This window comes from Lethenteron reissneri, chromosome 37, assembly GCF_015708825.2.
Source record: "Lethenteron reissneri isolate LAM-NWPU_2019-01 chromosome 37, ASM1570882v1, whole genome shotgun sequence".
In the NCBI taxonomy this organism is placed as follows: domain Eukaryota; kingdom Metazoa; phylum Chordata; class Hyperoartia; order Petromyzontiformes; family Petromyzontidae; genus Lethenteron; species Lethenteron reissneri.
The window spans coordinates 8,209,163-8,237,162 of record NC_083815.1 but is presented as its reverse complement, the minus strand read 5'-3'; the positions used below and the strand labels follow the sequence as shown (position 1 = coordinate 8,237,162).

At 48.9% G+C, this 28,000-nt stretch overlaps 1 protein-coding gene across 1 annotated transcript in view; it reads right to left on the bottom strand.

Annotated features, from left to right (window-relative positions):
• Positions 1-28,000, bottom strand: part of TRHDE (thyrotropin releasing hormone degrading enzyme) — a 230,742-nt gene that overhangs the window by 14,208 nt on the left and 188,534 nt on the right. Inside the window, 3 exon segments of the mRNA XM_061566705.1 lie at positions 796-936; positions 7,673-7,840; positions 13,310-13,417. Coding sequence (XP_061422689.1) covers positions 796-936; positions 7,673-7,840; positions 13,310-13,417 — 417 coding nt within the window.

Below are 28,000 nucleotides of genomic sequence, written 5' to 3'. Positions count from 1 at the left end.
TCGCGCGTACATAAATTCGATGCATATAAACAGTGTGCCTAATGTGGTGTCGTGCATCGGCAACACAGTCATTTGCGTGCGGGGTTGTCTAGACAAAGCAGATATGGAGCGTGCATGATAGGATTTCTTCCTGTGCGATGAGGTCAGTGTAGCCACTGTACAACCCCACTGGTGGTGTATCGAGTGTCATTACATACAGACACAACACATGCCAGGTGTTTGTTCTATCGGTGGGCTCTCACTACGCACCCCCCCCCCGCTCCCTATGCTCAGCCAAGTTTCCGCTTTTTCCCCCCTCTGGCTCTCCTCCTTTGGAATAAACTCCCACTCCACATCAAACGGGCATCGTCGCTCACCGTTTTCCATTTCTCCCTTAAGACTCTACCTTTTTCAAGAGCGTATCCCTCGACTACGTCCTCTCTGCATCCTTTCAACCTTAACCATCCTCCCCCTTCCCCTCCCTTTCCCGACCATCACCCTTCCTTGCCATCCCTTCCCCTCCACAACAGGCAAACCCCAATCCCTTTTCCCCCGTCAGCCAATGTACAATGCACAATCCTTGTAAAGCGCTCTGACAAAAGCGCTTCATGAAATCCCGCCCCATTGTTTCAACTGCCAAGCCGAGAGATCGAACCGGCGACATCCATGGTTGCAAGTCCAGCGTGGTGACCACCACATCATGGCGATATCCTATAGGTGACGTCAAATACTGTTTCAATGCTGAACACCACGCTGCCATGCCACGCACAAGCTCACACACACACACACGGGACAGGCTGGCAATAACCGGTGCACCTTTGGTTGAGGATCGGCCACTTGTCCCTAAGGAAGGCCCATGCCAAGGAGCGCCCCACAGGATTGTGGGCAATGTTGATGATCAGGTCCACGGCCTCCTGCTCTGCGATGAGATCTTGATGGAGAGATGTGCTCAGCAGTCTGCTCACAGGCTCACACACACACCCACACAGATGTATAGCCCAGCCTCACAGACTGATGGGGTGGTGTGGCCAGCACCATGTCCGACCGCCTTTGCGCTGATGTTCAAACACTGCAACAGGTAATTATTTGAGGTAAAAGTAATAATGGAAAAAAAAAATTCACAACGTTTCGGAGGCAACACAAGTCTCCGAAACGTCGTGATTTATTATTTAATTTTATTTCCATTATTACTTTTATTAACTTTAAATTTTATTTTTTACCTACGTGACTTTACCGAAAGAACCTAAGAGTATGAATCCTTGCAGTCACGAAAGCTTCAAATCTAAAATTATTTGAAGCTCTGTCGACCCAAGGGAAGCCAACGACCCATTTAGATGGTCGCCACTGATGTTAGAATCCTAACCACAACGCCACCACTCTTCATACACCCAAAGGCAAAGACACAGATCCGACATTTAGCCTTAACAGACTTGGGACAAGTGCTATTAGCGAGCACCAATGAAGGAGGGAATGGCAAACACGGGGGGTGTGTGGCCAGAACCACACCCGGCCGCATTTGTCTCCCCTATGACGATGTTCACGCACCACACCAGGCACTCATTTGAAGCCAAATCAACCTAGGGCAAGCCCAGGATCGGTTCAAGTAATTGCCACTGGTGTTGGCTGTCAGTGAGAATCAAACTCGGGTCGCCGGGTTCACAGCGTATCGCGCTCACCACTGCACTACACTAACCCACAGACGCGCGCGCACACACGTGCACCCACACACGTAAACACACAGGGGGAAAGACAACCATCTCCCTTTAACATTATCGATTATCATAGGAAGTGCTGTCAGTCAGCATGCATTTTTTTTGTAGGGGAGGTCTCCGACTGGTTCAGATATCACTTTGCCACACTCCCCTTCATTGTACGCATTTCATGTAGTCCCGCCGCACCGGACAGGATGTTTGTGGATTTTCTGTTGTATCATGTTGTTGGAATTCTCCCAGTGTGGTTTGGCAGGTCCGCATGTTATTGCAATAGAAATATAATAATACAAAAAATGTATCACTTGTCACTTGATGTGAGCCATGATCGGGATTCGCACTTCGGTCACTGGGTTTAGGTACGTATGTACGTTGAACTTCTTTCGCGCCGTACTTAGTCATCCGTGTTAATCGGAGGTACGGCGAAAGAACAACGCAAACTAAACACACAAAAAAGCAGTTCTCAATAAATGAGTTTTCAATTTAGGAAGAGCGTTCCAGATAGCCGCAGAAGCGCATCTGAAAATGCGCGATGCAGCGACCGTCTTTGTTCGATGGATAGCAAATAGCAGCTGCTGTGAGCATGACCAGAGTTTTCATGTTGATTTACCCTCCTTTGACGAGTGCGGAGCACTTGCCATTACGCCACCACTCCCCCCCCCACACCCACACAAAGCACACACCCACACAGAGATATAAAGACAAACACACAGTACGATAGTCATAGGTTAGTTGACAGGAGGGCCATAGCATATAGGTTAAGCACTGGTGAAGGTTGTCTCTGTACAAAGAGCTCACGTGAATACATGACGAGACCAATCTCTCTCCAGTGGCATTTGGAGTAACCCTTATGCACGGTCCAGACAGGTTTAGCTGTTTTCCTTCCGATTGGAGAGTGCAGCACACTGTTAAAAGCTAAATATGTTTAAATTCAAGATATTCTCAACAATATTTTAATGAATGTAACCAATTAAAAAAATGCATTGAGTGGCCCGGCACACTTTTAAATGAGTCATCAAGCGCAAAGTGCATGTGTGCGAGACCGTTTTTAGAGCAACAAACGTGCCCTGCTTTGCCATGGCATGCAGAACGAATTCACGCCCGGTGCATTTTATTATTGCTCTGCTGCACTGGGTTTCATACATCTGAAATTACGACGTTTTAATAGCTGCGCATTACTGTCATAATTATCAAGAGCCAGTCTTCGCATCGAGGAGCGTACAGCCGATCAACAGACGCATCTATTCAAGCGAGTTTTTATTCCTCTCTAAATCCATACGGCCGCTGTCTGCTTTCGCTTGCATCGTCGTTACCAGCGCAGTCGCCAATGTCATCAAAAGGCACGCTGTGATCGCCGCTGCTGAACGGTGTGACATTCCAAAAACAAGACGCCTACGTCTGTGCGAGTGCAATATTGCTCGCCTCAACGTAAATCTCACAGCACTCTCTCCAACCCCTTCCGACACATTCACTCTCTTGGTCAGTACTGCGCAACCACGATTGTGAAGACTATTACTACTGCTACGACAAATTTTTTTTGTTTTGCCATCTGCATAGCTCTTTTTCAGAAGCGACCTGGCCGCAAACGATAGCGCACCGAAGTGGCTTATCGCGTTGGAAATTTACGGCAGCCAAATAATTTCAACGCACGTTGTTTCCAAATGTGGAGGGGAAATCCGGAGGACCCGGCGAAAAATCCACGCGGCCACACTGAGAACATGCAAACTCCAAATACACAGGTGTCAGGGTTGGTATCGAACCTAAGCCCTCCTGTATACTAGGCGAGGCAGTTACCATCTCGACCACCACGGCGCCCCTATGCGCTCGCGAGCCCTTGAAAGACAAAATTTATTTTAAAAAATGTGTTGTTGTTGTCGCAGTTATTAGAGAGTGGGTAGTGGTGGCATTACGTCAACATTTCAGTGACCAAAGTTTTGGAATTTCTGGAAATGTCTTGACCATTTGTATCTGAAGTTGGCCAAGGTTTGCCTTGGTTGGGTTGACTCAGCTTAGAATGAGTAACCAAGTGAAGTTCATAAACACATCACCACTCGGGAAATGAAGGCAAGAATGGCATGTAAGAGGCTGGCTCCACAACCTCGTACATTATCCTGGCCTCAAACCGCACTCGTTCCACCATTCTGAGGCTGTATAATAGCCCTCTGACGATGTCTTTTCTGGTTTTCCCGCACGTTGTTCGGTAAAACCCTGAAACACACATCGGAGAGCCGTACAGCGGCAAGTTTGAAAACCTACGGCAAGCAGCATTCGAAGGCTGCCTCTGTGAATTGATGCCTCGCTGTTGATTCTCTACGCCACGTGTCTTTATACTTTCAATGTCAAGTGACTGCACAAACGCCCCTCTCCAGGCTTCTCTGAATGAAAGTGAAGTTATTTTTAATAAAATTATCTTTCATGTGCTGCATTAGAAAATACATCCGCTTTGTCGTATACCGCGCAGCGAATTTAGACGCACTGATTGTTGGAATTGCTTTAAATATAGTTACCGATTAGCAGTATCTGTTAGTCGTGAGATAGCATTCCAACTTTTGGTTATGCCTGCAAGCTAGAAATTAATTGGTTTGGTGTGATTTGATTTCAGTTTTAATAAATGTTACACCTCTCATTTTAGTTGGGCAATTGCATATATTGTTAGACATGAGCTTGGATTAAATGTCTCTAGCAATTCCGCGTAAAATACGTTGCAAAAAGTGGACGAGTTTTTTCTTACGTTATTTCGAGTGAGACATATTTTTTGTCATTCTTAAGTTTTTTCGGTAAAGTCACGTAGGTAAAACATTAAAATTAACAAAAGTAAAATAAAATAAAAATCACGACGTTTCGGAGGCAACACAAGCTTCTGTCTTCAGGTGGAACCATCACAGCCACGACAGCTGTATCAAGTAAATGAGAGATTGCAGGAGCTACCACTCCGTTTATAAAAATGGTTGGAGAGGGGGGAATATAAACGGAGTGGTAGCTCCTGCAATCTCTCATTTACTTGATACAGCTGTCGTGGCTGTGACGGTACTACCTGAAGACGGAAGCTTGTGTTGCCTCCGAAACGTCGTGATTTTTATTTTATTTTACTTTTATTAATTGTAATATTTTACCTATGTGACTTTACCGAAAAAACCTAAGAATATGATTCCTTGCAGTCACGAAAGCTTCAAATCTAGAATATTTTTTGTTGTCACATTCTCCACAATGAAATGTAAACAATTGACGCATTAACTATTCAGTAGTGACTCCAACATAACCTTTCAGTGGCAAAGAATAATGCATTCCGAACAAGTTCTGAAAATTCGTCCCAATGTCAAATACAGGACACAGGGAAGTGTGCATTATCGTTCGTGAATTCGAACGCGATAAAGACGTACATAGGCGGAGAGGCCACAGCACACACGCACACGTGGAAAGTGATCGGCCTCGTAGCTTCACGAGAGGAAATATTAAAGTTGGAATGAACCGGAAAAGTATTGAGAGAAAAAAAACCGAACTGAAATTAAAATACAAAAAAAGGAAATACTCGGTCCATATTTATATTTTCAATGAAAGATTGACGGGAGAAAAACATCACTTTTGTTCTGTCCCTAGAGCAACAGGGGCGCAAGCGATGGTTGGCACAGATCGTCTGATTTACCGTGCGCTGTGGGTAGATTTACGACACAAAGCTCACATTTTTCTCACTGCCAAAGCCCAACTTGAAAAATACCGTCGGTGGCCGAAATGCACAAGCAGCCAAAACCGAATTGAGCCGTCATCTTTTCTTTGCTTGCATAAACCCCCAAGACAACCTCCCACAAGACCACGGCAAACAATTGTGAAATTAATAATCTCACGTGGACGCTTGGCGGTTGAGAAGCCCTATTACTGTCTTTGATGTTGACATAAGCATTCATCAAAGCCATTTCCACTACAAATTATACGTTTAAAAAACCACACACACACAAACTCATGACAGGCTGGTTAAAGTACCAGCTTAAAGAGACACTAATAAGGCAGTTATCTCACTTCATGGACGTATTTATCCGTCAACAAGCCCTGGTGAGTGCCCTGTGTGTGGAGGACAAGCGAATGATTTACAGCTGCCCACGAGGTCACGAGTTCACTTGTGGGCAGCTGTCATGCCACTGCGTGGGCGTTCACGGTTGTGCTGCAAGGCCCTCTGATGTGCTTTCAGGTTGTGCCGCGCGTTGTTCAGGGCGATGTTCGACATTTGGCTTCCACATGGCGGGAGCTTCTTCAGAACCTGAACATTTGTACAGATAAAATTGTCAGACGCCGTGCGGAACAGCGCGTGGTGTACCCCCCAAAACTCATCAGAGGCAGTGCATCGCTACTTATTGCTACGCGCAGGAAATATTATGGCAGTCTCTCTTCTCTGTCTGTCTGTCTTTGGATATGTCAATTGTTTGCATGAACACCACAAACCCCCTAAACTGATCATGATGAAACACATCTCACCCATACCAATGCCCAGATCTGTATACAATTTCATAGCAAGTTTGGTAGCGCAATACATTTTTTAAAAAATGCAAAGTTAACGCGAATCTGCGTGGCGGCATGATTGGTGTTGTGCGTGTTTGAATGTGCGAGCGTAGGTGTCAGATCAGGAGTCCGAGAGTCGTTTTTTGTGGCATCCTTCGCTTCATGGCACTGGCTCCGAGCACAGCGATGGGGAAAATGGTAGCAAGTGGACATTTTGAAACAATTGATAGGCGGATAGTTGAATGTGAGAAGATAGCGGGTAGCAAACAAAGTGTTAAATAGTACAAAGCAATAATACGTAAAAGTGTTCAAATTAAAGTAGTAGTAGCAGTGGGGTTTCCCCTTTTTATCTGGCAACAAAACAGGTGTTAAGTTGTTAAAACACCAAACTGAAACCTTTTACAAGGAATGATGTCTGCATTAACCACAATACTTGTGGTCAGAATGCAAACAAAAAACATACTCTAATAATATATGCATTGTCTTTGAAACTGATTAGTCCACACCAAAAGGCGTTCTCTGGTCTAACACCATTTGAGACGGTTTAAAAGACAATGCATATATTATCAGAGTATGTTTTTTGTGTTTGCATTTTTATCCTAGCGGTCCCACCTGATGGCAGCTTTCCTTATGCGGCACAAGGCGAATGCAGAACCGGCCTTAGTGTGCCAATAGGGGGGGGATGATGTTGCTATTGGTTTCCCAATCAAGCAATTTTGGATCACAATTTACATTTGGAATTTGGACCATGCCACCAAAACACAGGGCCGACGCTCTTTCCTCAATATCATCACAGGGTCATTGACATCCACTGTGGTGCAGACAGCACGTATTTTATGATGAATACATCTGCCGTACCGTACATCAGGTCAACAATACGGTTGGACCACATCCTAATGTGGACATGCCTGGGACTCTTGACGAAGCAGGCAAATAGCACAATAACTGAGTGGAAACGCCAATATACGAGGGCATTTGCTGTGGTCATGCCGCCCCAAAAGTCGACGCAACTGCAGGTGATGAAGGAGAGATGATGGTCTGAGACAGACGCCAGCCAGAATCAGGCCACGCGGTTATGGGATGCGCGATCTTGGCACAGCGCCACTCGACTGGTTGCAGGATGTGTGCACGTGCATGGCTCTTTGTTCAATCCACTGCTGGATGAAGGCCTCTCTCCACGCCGTGAGTGACACGGGCGTTATTTGGCTATCCTTCACCGTACTGGTCAATGCGGGATGGTGAAGGTGGGGAGCATAACAGTTTGAGGATATAGCACAGAAAAACGATGAATTTTGCTGGCAGTGCCTCTGCTGCCCACAGCGTCGCGCCGCTGCAGCCTATAGCACCTGTTGAGCACAGTGGTCGCTCAACCAAGCACGATCCAGACTCAAGCCTGCTTAGCTTCTCATACGTGATGACATCGGTCTCATTCTCGGTGAATTGGTCAAAGACGGATCAGAATACACGAGGCGATTGAAACACGCGCAATTGACCTTTGGATGGTGGTGTTGTCCCGACTGCAAGTGAGGGCCTCCAACAGCAGTTTTCTCTCCGATACGGCGGACGTGGCTTGGCAGGTTTTCCACACGAAGTCCCAAACATCCTGGCCCGACAGTGAAACTGCCACGCAGTAAACCAGGCCCCGCACGTTCGGCGGAATTCTGCAAGTAAACATCTCACTCCTTGAATAATCGATCATCATCACACGGACAGCGACCCATGAAATTCTACACACGTGCGTTTTTTTTTAAATATGTCTGATGGAGCACATTCACCGGCGGTGGTTAGGTCCCAAAAGGGGGCTAACGATTGAGGCCAGCTACCTCGATTTCTGGGGTTGAACCCATATTTGACCACTCCCGTACGGAGGTTTTCGTGGCTGTGTTGTACCGCTGTTCCACGTGTCTGTGGGTCGTACGGATTGTTCGGCACCATGTCTGACGTTTCCCTCATCAACGCGATAAGCCACTTCAATGAGCTATCATTAGTGGCGAGGTCGCTCCTGAAAAAGCTCAGTGGGTTTTATCTGGTAACATAAAATAACTTTAGTTTTATTTACATATTTTTGTAAGTGATTTGTTTACATTTCCTATATTTTGCACTCTGATCGTGTTTTTATATTGTTTGTTGTTGTAATGTTCTGAACAAGTCCCTATTGGATGTTTGTGAAAAAGAACTTCATAGCTCATCGGATTCCCCCAGTATAAATACATATTCAGATTGTGAACTTCTTTTTTCAGGAGTTCATTTCATAAAAAATTCAGTGGCAGAACCCAACGACATCGCGTATCGGAGAGCTAAATCAGATGTTGCGTTCCGACATGCAAGCGTGCTGCTGCTGCTGCCGCTGTCAGACCGGCAATTGACGGCAGCGCAAGGCGGAAATTGTCGAGAATTGGCTTGTGCACTTAATTTGGTGTAATCCAGCTCCGGAGGCTACGAAAATAATTCACGAGATAAAGTGAATTATTCACTTGCCTCCCCGCATTGTGCTAAACTCATTTCTCCGCAATTGAATTAGGCAAGGTTTATTGACTTATACGCGCCAGGGACGGGTCCTGTGGCGTCTCAGTCCGCAGCTGGTCCCTGCTGGAATGCGTCTCAGTTGGGAGTTCCGATAATAAGATAACGCTCGGCTCGCCTACCTGACAGCCGCGGTGCAACGGTAATAACATTGGCAGCAATAACAACCACAACAACAACAAAATGAGTAAACCGTTTAATGTTTTATAGACGAGAGCTGCACCGCAGGACATGTAAGTGTGCGTTTTTTTCGACTGCCGCAGAATTTTTTTTTTGGGTTTGTTTATTTATATGCTGCTGTCAAAATGAAAATAAAACTGACGCTTCCAAATTGCGTTCACCAACGCTTTAACGTTTCAACATTTCGGCGTGCCGCTCAATAATGACCCACCCACAGAAGCTTCGACTTGGCCAGCCGCGGCGACTGAATGGGGCAGCTGGAGTCAGTTTTACAGAAGCTGCTGGATGGGATGAAAGCGCCCGCACGTCTTTTAACTTTGTGTTTGATTCATTTTAGTTTTATATTTTTTTATTATGATAATTACTAAATGGAGTAATGCTGTGTGCGTCTCTCTTCACCGATTCTTTTTTTGTTGTTGCTCGGGTCATAAAATGTTAAAATTAACAACACTTTGTCAGCACACTCCCTCCCAAGCTGTGCATTCCGTGGTTAGGAGTGGGAAGATCGGCAAGGGACGTTTAAAAAAAAGGTTCATTTTCATTTGAGCAGCTTATGTTAAGCTACTCAATTCGAAACTATATATTCTGAAATGTATAGCCCTCTGTCAATCAACTATTACAGGACCTCCCCGCGCCATGTGAGTCATTGGGGTTGTTTGACCATACTGCATCAGCCAGTCGTCTCAGTCAGGCGACCCGTGGCACCTGGGTCTGCCCCGTGACCTCCTGCCAGCGGGCGTTCGACACTTCACGTGGCCTCAAGGTGCACATAGCCTGGCACAAGCGTCGTGGTGACGTCACAGCCACTTAGTGGCGAATGGCGGTTGTTGTTGACCATACTGCACCACGTTGGTCAGTGAGGTTCGGTGAAGGGATGACCCCACAACCGATTCAGGTATCACGTGATCGCTCGTCGCTGTTGGTTGGCCATGGCCAGGAATCAAACTCAGGTGGCTGAATTCATAGCACGGTTCATTTTACCACTGCACCACCCGAAATTATCCAGTACAGTATATGTGTGTGTGTGTTTCATTAGGTCTTGCATTTAAACACGTGATGTATGGCTGCTATTTGGGGAAGGCATTCGATCAGTGAGGTATAAGCAATCCACACACTACGGCAAAGCTAATGCATGGTGATACGTTCGGATATGTCCAATTACAATACGTACTGGTGCTTTAATCTCTATATTTGAAATCTATGTCGCCTAAAGTACGAAACGAACTTTGGAATGGTATTCGCACGTTCGAAAGGCAGCAACCCACAACAGCAATTAAACCAGAAGTTTAGCACCTTGTTTGTGTTTACATTCCTCCATGAATGCTTCTAAGTCTAATGGCAGTGTATGGGTTTGGTTTCCAGTAGGTGGAGCAATGTGCCTTGGCCTGGAAATGATCCAAGAGTATAATTCACTAATAAAGTGATGCTTTACATAATCAGCAAATGACCATGTGCCGACTGCACTTTATACCTCCTACCTTGACTCTGCACATTAAACTACGAACTTATCCTTAGATGGAGTCTGCCGCCAGTGAATAGCACATCATTATATTTCTCTCGTGAACAAAGATTGCCCCTTTGATGCACATTAGAATAATGGTAATTGCATACACGTGACTGCATGAGCTAAGGGATCTTAATGCCCAGCCAGAGCTTGTGGCTTTCATAGCCATATTGGCGTGTAAAAAAACTATGCATCCAGCCACACACTACACTATCCACCCAAACTCTACTATTCCAGCCACACGAGTGTGTGCATGCAAATGTTGGCAGGTGCACACATTACGCACATCGTTTCAATGCATGCGCTGCGTTCACGTGCACCCAAGTCTCCCCCAAACGCATTCAGTTCATCGCAAAAACGACGGACCCATTCAACGAGCTCCTGGGTGCCATCAGCTTGGTATAACCGTGTGCTGGTCATTGTACAAAGCACAGCACGGCTGTGATGCCCCATTTAACATCATACACGGAGAAACGTCGTGATTTTCATTTTTATTAATTTTAATTTTAAATTTTTACCTACGTGACTTGACAGAAAAAACCCAAGAATATTATACACGGTGTCCACAATATATCATTACCCTCATCTTATAGGTATTAAGGGAAGTAAATGTTAAATATAATATCAATTGAAGGTAAATATAACTTACAAGTCAATGACAAGTGGCCTAATGAGAATGAATCTATTACGAATGGGTGGAGTGGTAGCACCGCAGTGCTTATTGCACTGTGCATTGACTTGGGTCACCTGTGTTCGATTCCCGGCCATGGTTAACATCATCATGGGACCTCCCCTTTGCCAGTACCAAAATATGAGAATATGTTTTCCCCTTTTTTCTGGCAACAAAACAGCTGTGTTAAGATGTTAAAACACCAAACTGAAAACTTTTACAAGGAATCATGTCTGCATTAACCACAATACCTGTGGTCAGAATGCAAACAAAAAATATACTCTGATAATATATGCATTAAATTTCGATTTAAAGCTTTCGTGACTGCAGGAATTAATCTTCTTGGTTCTTTCGGTAAAGTCACGTAGAAGGGAAATAATAAAATAATAAAAATAGAACATAATAAAATACAATTCTCACGACGTTTTGGCCACAACGCAAGCAGCCGTCCTCAGGTGAATAACAGGTCTGTCGGAAAGACAGCGTCTGAATGACACCACCTAGCTTGGCAGCGTATATTTAAGCTTGGTGGTGTTCATTCAGACGCTGTCTTTCCGACAGCCCTGTTCTTCACCTGAGGACAGCTGCTTGCGTTGTGGCCGAAACGTCGTGAGAATTGTATTTTATTATGTTTTATTTTTATTATTTTATTATTTCCCTTCTACGTGACTTTACCGAAAGAACCAAGAAGAAAAATATATGCATTGTCTTTTAAACTGATTGGTTCACACCAGAGACTGCTTTTTTTCGAGCCTCGTCTCAAACGGTGTGAGAACAACGTCCACTGGTCAGAAAAAAGGGGAAAACCTATTCTCATGGTAAACATCAGTTGAGAGTTTTTATTTTTTTTATTTCATCTGAATGGTGCCTGGGCAACCCCTTTCACCAACGCACACTGATCAGCATGGTGAAGTATGGTCAAACAACCCCCAAATGACCGACACGGCATGGGGAGGGCCTTCATTCAGCAGTGGATTGACAGATGGCTGAACATTATTTATTTTATAACACATAGATTATTATGGGTCAGTTTAACACGTAGGCTTTCGCAACCAATATAATTCATAATAAAGGTTTTTGGGTTAGATCGCATAAGTATAAATGTGTCGTAACCCTCCACCACCCAACACAGCCAGTAAGGTTTGTCACGTCAACAACGCGCCAATTATTTCTGGCAAATTGCCCGATGATGCTGGATGTAATTACCAGTGAAACATCGTGCTAGTAAAATTGTAAATGTTGGGGATTTGCTCTCCAACACACCGGTGGGCTGAAGTAGTAACTAATTGGCACGTTGTTTAAGTGAAAAACCTTACTGGCTGTGTCGGGTGGTGGAGGGTTACAACACATTCATACTTACACGATCTAACCCAAAAACCTTTATGATGAATGATCATGGGTCACAGCATTCACTGCTAGCCATTAACTTGTCCGGGAGGGTCAGTGTGAGTCCCCAAGATTCTCACGGCACAGTCTATTCCTACTCCACATTCGATGTGTCATACTACGCAGCGTCATTGTGTTGTGAAGTATTACCTGGAACAAATAAACACACGACACGCAGGTAAACCGAAGCACAAACTTAGGTATCACCGGAAGAACAGGACATTGCAGATAACGTAGTGCACACTACTCAGGCAGGTAACCTTCACCAGCACAGCAAGAATAGAGGCGTTGCACTGATGTCACTCACCGCAATTAGACGCATCACTGTGGACTGACAAGAGGTCCAGACATAGGTTCAGATACCAATTGCCATCGGTGTTGTGCACGACCAGGAATCACACTTGGCTCACTGGGATTGTACAGCCGTTCACTGGCCGCTAATCCGCTGACATTGAAACGACATGCACGCAGCAACAACACCAATAACAAGAGCGACCATTTGCCACTTAGTGATGGTGATGTCACCGCAGCACTTGCGCCAGGATAGATTTCGCGTAGTGACCATGTGCGCTTTGAGGCCACGTAAAGTGTAGAAGGCTATGTGGCGAGGAGTCATGGAACAGGCTCAGGTGCTAAGGGTTAACTGACTGAGATGACTGGCAGATGCACCGCCTGTGTTCCCCGCTGTGAAACCAACTCCCCACATGCGCACAAACAAACGCACATATATAGACTATAGACAAAATGGAAAAAACTGTTCCCAGTTCTTCAAAGTCACATAGCACACCAAGAGAAAATAAAAAAAACAAACGTATCTTTGTGGTCTGCAAGGGTTCTGTTGTGTGGTCGGGGATGCTGTGCATTCACCTGTTGACTCCGTCAGCCATCCAGCGTGACAGGAGGGACATTGCCTGATCCTGGCAGTCTCTGAGGCTGTAATGGCATGCCAGTGCAATAACCTGCTGCTGCAGCTCTCTGTGTACACAGCAGATGGACAGAAGAACACAAGAACAAGTGTCAATCGCATCAACAGAAACAATTACTACAATATCAGCCAACTACAGTAGAGCCTGATATTTCAATAGCGTTGGTTTGTCTCATCAATAAAACGTTTGTTCATCTCGTACCTCCGATTAGCATAGCTGGCTACGTACAGTGCGAAAGAAGTTCAACATACATACATTTCCATGCACGAGTGGGCATCTTGTTGGTCATCTCCACTGGTGGGCTCAAAGTAAATGGTGGAAATTCCACATTCCTATAACAGGGACCAGAAAAAACCACCACTGTCCATAATAACCACTGCCACATCAAGTTGTCGAGAACGAGACCATGACATGTGTCTGACTGTGTTTCTGCGTGCATGGTTACTTCAGATGTGATCAAATATTGACAAATGTGGTCTCAAATTAAGCAGATTATTTTCGTTGGAAGATCATAGGACAATTCAATGGTTTTAGACAATGGAATTAACCAACTCTTTAAGAATCACAACAAATCCCATTGTGACACATAGCCTTACATAATCTTACACGGGCATTAGTCCTGGCAAGCTAACCCACTGATGGACTAACCCGTATTTATACTTAATTCTGGTTTTAGATACATTTATGTATATTCCATATACTCAAAATATGAGGTCATTTGGTGGAGTAGGATTTTTTTTCAATGACTATCCAATTGATTTCCACTTTAGATGAGTGCAGCCATCCTTGGATGGGTGTCTGGCGATCAAGGGCATGGGAATAGAGACCGACCCATCCAAAATAATAACAATAACTATTATAAGTGCTGTGACAGGTATGATTTCATTGCATGCCACCTCAACGGCATCGCTCTTCAATTCGCAGTCGAGCATAAATATAACCGCAGTAAGACGGATGATGAAAAAGAGCTTTGCATTGACAGGCCAGATAACAGTGCAATATACAGAGTGACAGGGAAACCAGTCGATGCATTACCAGGCCCACTCATGAAAATTCTTAGGCAGTCATCTCCGCGTGGAGCTTAGCGAATAGCAAACGCACGGCACTTATTTCCCAGACATTGATTTTGGAGCCGATTGGATCTAGAACTATAGGGAGAGGTGACTGATATAGAGAGATAAATTGAGACTGGGTTTTTTTTTTAGTAATGTGTCGATAAGCCACCAGCGAGATGTCGCGATAGTAGGCGCTGTACTCTCTGCAAGGTGTGTGGGGGGTACAGGATCTGCAGTGAGGTCGTGAAATAAATCTACATTCACTTGATAAGAGGGATAAGGTTTTCTTTATTACGAGTAATATTAGATGCTATCTCTATCTAAACATATAGTTACGCTGCAGTACAAAATGTGATCCAATGACTGAAGCCCAATCTCATCAGATGATATTGGAAGTAAAGCAGGATTTGCTGCGGGGTTAATTTTATAGGCAGCAGAGGGCAGAGGGACGTAACATCAGCGTAAGATTAAAAGAACACCAAATAAATATTAAATACTCTCAAACACAACTGTCGGCGGTTGCAGAACATGCTTAGCCAACAAGAACACTCAATTGATTTTGATAACGTTGAAGTGTTGTGTAAAACTAATTATTACTGGCCAAGACTAATTCGAGAATCCATTGATATTGATAAAAAATAAAAAATAACTTTAACCGCTCTGACAACTACAGGCTTAGCGCGGCCTGGAAGCATATTATTAAGTAATACATTTTACAACTATAACTCCTTATTGAAGAAACACATACTAATTAACGAATTACTAACCTATTATATAATACCCCCCCCCCCTCTTCCACCTCTGATCTCTGCACCTGATAGGTTCAGATGATGACAATAAAATAAAAATCACGACGTTTCGGAGGCAACACAAGCTTCCGTCTTCAGGTGGAACCGTCACAGCACGATTGGACTGTTGTGGACCACCACTGCATAGCATTGTTCCGGAAGGGAAATAGTTTTCACGACGTTACTAATACATACATTTTTCCTTTTTACGTGCAGAGATGGTCAGAAGTCTGTATCATTTATTTGCTTGACCCTTGACAATTGTCACCAATATCACAACAAATGCACGATGAGTATTGAAACAAGATTTGCTCGTCGTGTCGACAAGGGCTCTGGTCATGTCGATGGGAGTCGTGTCACCGATAGGATCTGACAACCAATCAACATGTGATCCTAAAGGCCAAAACAATCCGCTGATTTTACCGAAAGAACCAAGAAGATGAATCCGCTGGTAGGTGAGAGCCTCCCAGGCCATGTGGGTCACGGGATTTATTGGACCGTATACAAATGCTGCTGCATGGAATTACAGGCGACTCCCGCACCTACGACCTAATTGGTTCCTGTGCGACGGTCGCCAGTCGAGCCGCCGTACGCAGAACCCTCATCTCCCATAAGCGCAATGTCACACGTTTGGGGTTCTGTTCCTGGAAACCCATTACATGCCATCAAATACCACAATTGACCACGAACATGAAAAAAAAAACAATCCTAACAAAAATGTACCGTAACTTAAAATAACTTTTCCAAACATTAAGTAAAAACAAACACTTACATTTGAAAACCCCTTAAATACATTTCTGCACGTGCATCACATATCCTCTTCTCAGACATAGTAGAAGGCGAAAATTGTTTAAAAAAATTAAAAAAAAGTGAAGAGCGTTTTAAAAGAGATGCTGCGTTCACTCTAGGCGCAGCTGCAGACTGTCGGACTATACTCGACATACGCATACGGCAGAAGAGCAAAGCAGCGCTATCAGTCACTAGGCGGTCGTAGATACGAGTTTTGGTCGTTACTGTGGGAGTCTTAATTACGATAAGAAAGGTCGTAAAACGGGTGTCGCAAATCGAGCCGTCGTAAGTCAGGGGATCACCTGTAATCTGGAAGGCCAGTGGGCTCATTGATAAAAAAAATCTGCAGAAATAAATATAAAGATGCCTCTTTATTTATAGGATTCTAAAGGGAGGGGGGTCTCAGGCACCACCCTGCAACGATTTCACTCCTACCCTTGCAAACCCTGTGCAATATGCCACTCTGCGCAGTTATAGACCTTCTCTTAGTCTGGTTGTATATGACGACGCTCAATGGCCTGTGCTAGGTGCCACTTTGTTCAGTGTGTACATAGCCCCGCTTGGAGCTCTGCTCCAGCGGCGAGGGCTGCGTTACCATTGCGAGACGGACGACGCGCAGATCTACATTCGACTGGGATCGCACTCCGTGTCCTCACACCGTCGCTGTCATTCGTAAAAATCTTGGATCCGGAAGAATTGTATCCAACTTCACAATGGTGAGACCGAGATCATTTTGATTAGCTCCCCCCAGCAGCAGTCCAAGATTGGCCCTTTCAATCCTGTGATCGGTGGTCAGAGCGTCTGCCAAACACGCAAAGCGAGAAATCTTGCTGTCTTCTTGGATGAGTCTTCATCTTTCCATTCACGCGTCAACAAATTTGTCAGGACATCGCTCTTTCATTTTAAGGAATGTGACCCGGCTGCACCACGTTATTTTTTTATCTAGATGCTGAGAGACCAGTCCAGGCGTTCGTCTTCTCACATCTGAACTACTGCAAGCAATTCCTTGTTTTCCAGAGCCCTGAGTAACCTCCTCAGTAGACTGCAGTCCGTCCAAAATGCGGTCGCCAGGGTGCTCACTCGCATTTTCGGGACCGCACCTCATCTGTGCTTATCACGTCTCTGCATTGGCTTCCAGTTCAAGCCCGCAATGGGTTTAAGATTCTCCTAGTTGTGTTCAATGATTCAAATGGGCTCGCTCCACCATACGTCAAGCAGTCGATTAAGCCACACACTCCACTACCCACCCACACACTCCACTACCCATCCACACACGCTCCACTACCCAGCCACACACTCCACTACCCACACACTCCACTACCCAGCCACACACTCCACTACCCAGCCACACGCTCCACTACCCAGCCACACACTCCACTACCCACACACTCCACTACCCAGCCACACACTCCACTGCCCAGCCACACACTCCACTACCCACACACTCCACTACCCAGCCACACACTCCACTACCCACACACTCCACTACCCAGCCACACACTCCACTGCCCAGCCACACACTCCACTGCCATGCCACACACTCCACTACCCACACACTCCACTACCCAGCCACACACTCCACTACCCACACACTCCACTACCCAGCCACACACTCCACTACCCAGCCACTCCACAACCCACACACTCCACTACCCAGCCACTCCACTACCCACACACTCCACTACCCAGCCACACACTCCACTACCCAGCCATACGCTCCACTACCCAGCCACACACTCCACTACCCAGCCACACACTCCACTACCCAGCCACACGCTCCACTACCCAGCCACACACTCCACTACCCAGCCACTCCACTACCCACACACTCCACTACCCAGCCACACACTTCACTATCCAGCCACACACTCCACTACCCAGCCACTCACTCCACTACCCAGCCACACGCTCCACTACCCAGCCACACACTCCACTACCCAGCCACTCCACTACCCACACACTCCACTACCCAGCCACACACTCCACTACCCAGCCACACGCTCCACTACCCAGCCACACACTCCACTACCCAGCCACACACTCCACTACCCAGCCACATACTCCACTACCCAGCCACACACTCCACTACCCAGCCACACACTCCACTACCCAGCCACACACTCCACTACCCACACACTCCACTACCAGCCACACACTCCACTACCCAGCCACACACTCCACTACCCAGCCACACACTCCACTACCCAGCCACACACTCCACTACCCAGCCACACGCTCCACTACCCAGCCACACACTCCACTACCCAGAAACACACTCCACTACCCAGCCACACACTCCACTACCCAGCCACACACTCCACTACCCAGCCACACACTCCACTACCCAGCCACACACTCCACTACGCAGCCACTCACTCCACTACCCAGACACACACTCCACTACCCAGCCACACACTCCACTACCCAGCCACACACTCCACTACCCAGCCACACACTCCACTACCCAGCCACTCACTCCACTATCCACCCACACACTCCACTACCCACACACTCCACTACCCACACACTCCACTACCCAGCCACACACTCCACTACCCAGCCACACACTCCACTACCCAGCCACTCAACTACCCACACACTCCACTACCCAGCCACACACTCCACTACCAACACACTCCACTACCAACACACTCCACTACCCAGCCACACACTCCACTACCCACACACTCCACTACCCAGCCACACACTCCACTACCCAGCCTCACACTCCACTACCCAGCCATACACTCCACTACCCACACACTCCACCACTCAGCCACTCACTCCACTACCCACACACTCCACTACCCAGCCACACACTCCACTACCCACACACTCCACTACCCAGCCACACACTCCACTGCCCAGCCACACACTCCACTACCCACACACTCCACTACCCAGCCACACACTCCACTACCCACACACTCCACTACCCAGCCACACACTCCACTGCCCAGCCACACACTCCACTGCCATGCCACACACTCCACTACCCACACACTCCACTACCCAGCCACACACTCCACTACCCACACACTCCACTACCCAGCCACACACTCCACTACCCAGCCACTCCACAACCCACACACTCCACTACCCAGCCACTCCACTACCCACACACTCCACTACCCAGCCACACACTCCACTACCCAGCCATACGCTCCACTACCCAGCCACACACTCCACTACCCAGCCACACACTCCACTACCCAGCCACACGCTCCACTACCCAGCCACACACTCCACTACCCAGCCACTCCACTACCCACACACTCCACTACCCAGCCACACACTTCACTATCCAGCCACACACTCCACTACCCAGCCACTCACTCCACTACCCAGCCACACGCTCCACTACCCAGCCACACACTCCACTACCCAGCCACTCCACTACCCACACACTCCACTACCCAGCCACACACTCCACTACCCAGCCACACGCTCCACTACCCAGCCACACACTCCACTACCCAGCCACACACTCCACTACCCAGCCACACACTCCACTACCCAGCCACACACTCCACTACCCAGCCACACACTCCACTACCAGCCACACACTCCACTACCCACACACTCCACTACCCAGCCACACACTCCACTACCCACACACTCCACTACCCAGCCACACACTCCACTACCCAGCCACACACTCCACTACCCAGCCACACGCTCCACTACCCAGCCACCCACTCCACTACCCAGACACACACTCCACTACCCAGCAACACACTCCACTACCCAGCCACACACTCCACTACCCAGCCACACACTCCACTACCCAGCCACACCACTCCACTACGCAGCCACTCACTCCACTACCCAGACACAACACTCCACTACCAGCCACACACTCCACTACCCAGCCACACACTCCACTACCCAGCCACACCCTCCACTACCCATCCACTCACTCTCCACTATCCACCCACACACTCCACTACCCACACACTCCACTACCCACACACTCCACTACCCAGCCACACACTCCACTACCCAGCCACACACTCCACTACCCAGCCACTCAACTACCACACACTCCACTACCCAGCCACACACTCCACTACCCACACACTCCACTACCAACACACTCCACTACCCAGCCACACACTCCACTACCCACACACTCCACTACCCAGCCACACACTCCACTACCCAGCCTCACACTCCCACTACCCAGCCATACACCTCCACTCCCACACACTCCACCACTCAGCCACTCACGTCCACTACCCACACACTCCACTACCCAGCCACACACTCCACTACCCACACACTCCACTACCCACACACTCCACAACCCAGTCACACACTCCACTACCCACACACTCCCACTACCCAGCCACACACTCCACTACCCAGCCTCACACTCCACTACCCAGCCATTCACTCCACTACCCACACACTTCACTACCCAGCCACACACTCCACTACCCAGCCACACACTCCACTACCCAGCCACTCACGTCCACTACCCACACACTCCACTACCCAGCCACACACTCCACTACCCAGCCACTCACTCCACTACCCACCACCACTCCACTACCCAGCCACACACTCCACTACCCAGCCACACACTCCACTACCCAGCCACACACTCCACTACCCACACACTCCACTACCCAGCCACACACTCCACTACCCAGCCACTCACTCCACTACCCACACACTCCACTACCCAGCCACACACTCCACTACCCAGCCACACACTCCACTACCCAGCCACACACTCCACTACCCACACACTCCACTACCCAGCCACACACTCCACTACCCAGCCACTCACTCCAATATCCACACACTCCACTACCCACACTCCACTACCCAGCCACACACTCCACCACCCAGCCACACACTCCACTACCCAGCCACACACTCCACTACCCACACACTCCACTACCCAGCCACACACTCCACTACCCAGCCACACACTCCACTACCCAGCCACACACTCGACTACCCAGCCACACACTCCACTACCCACACACTCCACTACCCAGCCACACGCTCCACTACCCAGCCACATACTCCGCTACCCAGCCACACACTCCACTGCCCAGCCACACACTCCACTGCCATGCCACACACTCCACTACCCACACACTCCACTACCCAGCCACACACTCCACTACCCACACACTCCACTACCCAGCCACACACTCCACTACCCAGCCACTCCACAACCCACACACTCCACTACCCAGCCACTCCACTACCCACACACTCCACTACCCAGCCACACACTCCACTACCCAGCCATACGCTCCACTACCCAGCCACACACTCCACTACCCAGCCACACACTCCACTACCCAGCCACACGCTCCACTACCCAGCCACACACTCCACTACCCAGCCACTCCACTACCCACACACTCCACTACCCAGCCACACACTTCACTATCCAGCCACACACTCCACTACCCAGCCACTCACTCCACTACCCAGCCACACGCTCCACTACCCAGCCACACACTCCACTACCCAGCCACTCCACTACCCACACACTCCACTACCCAGCCACACACTCCACTACCCAGCCACACGCTCCACTACCCAGCCACACACTCCACTACCCAGCCACACACTCCACTACCCAGCCACATACTCCACTACCCAGCCACACACTCCACTACCCAGCCACACACTCCACTACCCAGCCACACACTCCACTACCCACACACTCCACTACCCAGCCACACACTCCACTACCCAGCCACACACTCCACTACCCAGCCACACACTCCACTACCCAGCCACACACTCCACTACCCAGCCACACGCTCCACTACCCAGCCACACACTCCACTACCCAGACAACACACTCCACTACCCAGCCACACACTCCACTACCCAGCCACACACTCCACTACCCAGCCACACACTCCACTACCCAGCCACACACTCCACTACGCAGCCACTCACTCCACTACCCAGACACACACTCCACTACCCAGCCACACACTCCACTACCCAGCCACACACTCCACTACCCAGCCACACACTCCACTACCCAGCCACTCACTCCACTATCCACCCACACACTCCACTACCCACACACTCCACTACCCACACACTCCACTACCCAGCCACACACTCCACTACCCAGCCACACACTCCACTACCCAGCCACTCAACTACCCACACACTCCACTACCCCAGCCACACACTCCACTACCAACACACTCCACTACCAACACACTCCACTACCCAGCCACACACTCCACTACCCACACACTCCACTACCCAGCCACACACTCCACTACCCAGCCACACACTCCACTACCCAGCCACACACTCCACTACCCACACACTCCACCACCCAGCCACTCACTCCACTACCCACACACTCCACTACCCAGCCACACACTCCACTACCCACACACTCCACTACCCAGCCACACACTCCACTGCCCAGCCACACACTCCACTACCCACACACTCCACTACCCAGCCACACACTCCACTACCCCACACACTCCACTACCCAGCCACACACTCCACTGCCCAGCCACACACTCCACTGCCATGCCACACACTCCACTACCCACACACTCCACTACCCAGCCACACACTCCACTACCCACACACTCCACTACCCAGCCACACACTCCACTACCCAGCCACTCCACAACCCACACACTCCACTACCCAGCCACTCCACTACCCACACACTCCACTACCCAGCCACACACTCCACTACCCAGCCATACGCTCCACTACCCAGCCACACACTCCACTACCCAGCCACACACTCCACTACCCAGCCACACGCTCCACTACCCAGCCACACACTCCACTACCCAGCCACTCCACTACCCACACACTCCACTACCCAGCCACACACTTCACTACCCAGCCACACACTCCACTACCCAGCCACTCACTCCACTACCCAGCCACACGCTCCACTACCCAGCCACACACTCCACTACCCAGCCACTCCACTACCCACACACTCCACTACCCAGCCACACACTCCACTACCCAGCCACACGCTCCACTACCCAGCCACACACTCCACTACCCAGCCACACACTCCACTACCCAGCCACATACTCCACTACCCAGCCACACACTCCACTACCCAGCCACACACTCCACTACCCAGCCACACACTCCACTACCCACACACTCCACTACCCAGCCACACACTCCACTACCCACACACTCCACTACCCAGCCACACACTCCACTACCCAGCCACACACTCCACTACCCAGCCACACGCTCCACTACCCAGCCACACACTCCACTACCCAGACACACACTCCACTACCCAGCCACACACTCCACTACCCAGCCACACACTCCACTACCCAGCCACACACTCCACTACCCAGCCACACACTCCACTACGCAGCCACTCACTCCACTACCCAGACACACACTCCACTACCCAGCCACACACTCCACTACCCAGCCACACACTCCACTACCCAGCCACACACTCCACTACCCAGCCACTCACTCCACTATCCACCCACACACTCCACTACCCACACACTCCACTACCCACACACTCCACTACCCAGCCACACACTCCACTACCCAGCCACACACTCCACTACCCAGCCACTCAACTACCCACACACTCCACTACCCAGCCACACACTCCACTACCCACACACTCCACTACCAACACACTCCACTACCCAGCCACACACTCCACTACCCACACACTCCACTACCCAGCCACACACTCCACTACCCAGCCTCACACTCCACTACCCAGCCATACACTCCACTACCCACACACTCCACCACTCAGCCACTCACTCCACTACCCACACACTCCACTACCCAGCCACACACTCCACTACCCACACACTCCACTACCCACACACTCCACAACCCAGTCACACACTCCACTACCCACACACTCCACTACCCAGCCACACACTCCACTACCCAGCCTCACACTCCACTACCCAGCCATTCACTCCACTACCCACACACTTCACTACCCAGCCACACACTCCACTACCCAGCCACACACTCCACTACCCAGCCACTCACTCCACTACCCACACACTCCACTACCCAGCCACACACTCCACTACCCAGCCACTCACTCCACTACCCACACACTCCACTACCCAGCCACACACTCCACTACCCAGCCACACACTCCACTACCCAGCCACACACTCCACTACCCACACACTCCACTACCCAGCCACACACTCCACTACCCAGCCACTCACTCCACTACCCACACACTCCACTACCCAGCCACACACTCCACTACCCAGCCACACACTCCACTACCCAGCCACACACTCCACTACCCACACACTCCACTACCCAGCCACACACTCCACTACCCAGCCACTCACTCCAATATCCACACACTCCACTACCCACACTCCACTACCCAGCCACACACTCCACCACCCAGCCACACACTCCACTACCCAGCCACACACTCCACTACCCACACACTCCACTACCCAGCCACACACTCCACTACCCAGCCACACACTCCACTACCCAGCCACACACTCGACTACCCAGCCACACACTCCACTACCCACACACTCCACTACCCAGCCACACGCTCCACTACCCAGCCACATACTCCGCTACCCAGCCACACACTCCACTACCCAGCCACACACTCCACCACCCAGCCACACACTCCACTACCCAGCCACACACTCCACTACCCAGCCACACACTCCACTACCCAGCCACACACTCCACTACCCAGCCTCACACTCCACTACCCAGCCACACACTCCACCACCCAGCCACACACTCCACTACCCAGCCACACACTCCACTACCCAGCCACACACTCCACTACCCAGCCACTCACTCCACTACCCAGCCACATACTCCGCTACCCAGCCACACACTCCACTACCCAGCCACACACTCCACCACCCAGCCACACACTCCACCACCCAGCCACACACTCCACCACCCAGCCACACACTCCACTACCCAGCCACACACTCCACTACCCAGCCACACACTCCACTACCCACACACTCCACTACCCAGCCACACACTCTACTACCCAGGCGCACACTCCACTACCCAGCCACACACTCCACTACCCAGCCACACGCTCCACTACCCAGCCACACACTCCACTACCCAGCCACAAACTCCACTACCCAGTCTCACACTCCACTACCCAGCTACACACTCCACCACCCAGCCACACACTCCACTACCCACACACTCCACTACCCAGCCACACACTCTACTACCCAGGCGCACACTCCACTACCCAGCCACACACTCCACTACCCAGCCACACGCTCCACTACCCAGCCACACGCTCCACTACCCAGCCACACACTCCACTACCCAGCCACACACTCCACTACCCAGCCACACACTCCACCACCCAGCCACACGCTCCACTGAGATCTCTGAGCTCCACCGATCGTGCCACATTCAGCGTGGTGACCGCGCTTCAGGCACTGACCCCTGCTCACACAGCGCCCAGGGGCTCCGGGGTTACCTGCCCCTTGGAGGTCAGAGACTCACAGTCGATGGAGACTTCTAAGTCCCGGCCGAAGACCCCCTCCAGCTGTTTAACATGACCTCTCCCCCGCTCTCTCTATAGTGCTCTCTCTGTCCCTAATTATTGTTGTTGTTTTGTGCATCATAAGAAAGTTGCTAGCCTTTGCAACTCAATGATGTGCGCAAATGTGTTTTTAGTTCACAGTACACGTAGCATCACAACACACTCTTGCGTGACTTCGCAACAGCGGGCAGATGGTTGTGGTGAGAAAATGAGAGGTGAAATGCTTTGTGATTACTTCATCTATTGCACCGTAAACACAGCCCAAGATTAGAAGAAATAAAAGCATCGACTTACCAAACGAGTCACTGGTATATAGAAATATTGTCGGTTTTATCATTTGCGAATAATTCATTTAAGCGTTGGTTTGCAACACCCTGGTCGACTCCATCAATTTATCCAGAACCTCAGAGATAGTAAACCTGTGATCGACGGTAAATAAACATTTTATAACACCTGACTAATTCTCGCGGTTAAATGGCCTCGGAATTTTCTCTTCTTCCCTTTCGGATGCTCTTCGATTGCTGAGTTAATTGATTTCCGTGTAAACATTTGAAAAAGGTAAGGTCCGCGATTGTGGTATTGAGAACATCACATTGACCGTTAATTAAAATAGCAGAAGCAGTTCTAAAGAAATTAGTTTCAATCTAGATGTAGTAGTGCATAGCTCCAGTGGCTTCCTAATATCGGAGGGGAGAGCGTTCCAGACGGTCGCGGGAGCGCATCTAAAAGTGCCCGTTCTTTGTTCAATGGCGAGCCAAGAAGCTGTTGCTGTGAGGATGACCGGAGTTCGCGTGATGGTGGTTCATGCTCCTTGACGAAATCAGCGAGGTGCTGACGAATATGCGGCAGCGAGATGGATCGCTTCATCGCGAGACTCCGAGACGGGGTGAGGGCTTGGGGAGGCCTTCATCCAGTCGTGGATGATGATGAACAGGATGATGGTAATCTTGAGAGTTGCGGAAGAAAATATTTGCAAAGGGGTGCTAATTTAGATCCTTTCCAGAAATAAATTCTGCGAACACTCACACACCACATTCCGAATTACGGTGAGGTTTGTAACGGGTCACAGGAGGAGTTATGCCAAAAGATTACTTTCAATAGCGCGGTAGCTGATGTGGAATTTAATAAAATTGACGAAGCAGAGAAAGGTTTACACATATAGATAAATACCAACAAAAACTATTGAAGTTTAATGAAATATTTATTTGACACTAGAACTCGGAGAAGAAACGTCTTCATGAAAAACTGCTGAGATTACTGTAGAGCCTTCAAAATGAGGTCTGTTACGCAGTGTAAAACTGCAGAATGATTAGACTTCGAACTAGTTTTCATAGTTGAAAGGTTTTGCAAAATACTACCATGTGAGCTGCTCAAAGTATTCACTGTCAAAACACGGGCTAATTCAGTTCGAGTCAGTTTGGATAATTGTTACAGCTGAGCATTTATGCTCAATGGGAATGTGTGCAACATGCAAAAGTGGTAGTGAAAAAAACTAATAAAATTATGAGTCCGAAATAGAGAACATGAAGTTCCAGGGCACATGCTATTACATACACAAGGAATGCACACACTTTGAAAACTGCATTCATCGGTAATCACGTAAATGCCCAATAAGTCGTAAAGCATCTACATTCAATGCATTTCTTCACTTTTTCACAGCGGACATCGATGCAGGATTGTTCAGAGCGCAATCTTTGTTGGTCCAATGTTCGTCACGTTTCAAATGTAGCTTTACATTTTGAATAAACGTGGTGAACGCAACAACGAAGTTGGCCAATTATGACCACGGGAGGTGAAAAAAGCTGAATCCTGCAATCTGAGGCAGCGGGTCGCCGATGTGCATCTACAATGCAGACAATGTCTGATTTCACAGCATTGATCTGCTTTAACACTGAAAAAAAAATCAATGCAACAGGCAGGCCCAGAGGTCATCCTTTCAAACAACATTGCAGCGGGGAGTTAGTCGTGAATGGCAGATCTTAGAAATAGTCCGGCAGGCAGATACGTTGTGGTGTAATCCATCAGATCATTGCAAATGCATTTACACACTGCCTCATAACAAATGAGGCGCTAAGGGAATGTGTCTGATACACACGACGAGAGTAAATGGCACGTTTGTTTTTTTAGCAGTATACAAAAGCATGCAGTGAAAAAGGCAGATGCATAAATAGACGAGCCAAAATGACTTTGCCCTCGTTCTCAAAAGTGTTTTTTTTTCATGCACGCTGCTACGTTTTGATGTTGTGATACCACGTGCCAAGATGAGCTCTGGGAATCTATTATTCTGTCATCTGGAAATAACTTCAAACCAAACCCGCCCAGCTCTCTGGCAGGTCGACGTAGATCACGACGTTTCCTTGAGCGAGAGAATTCTGTACACAAATCACCACCTGCTATAGATTATAATGTCCCTGCAAAAACAAAATGAAGCGCTTAATTTAACCGCA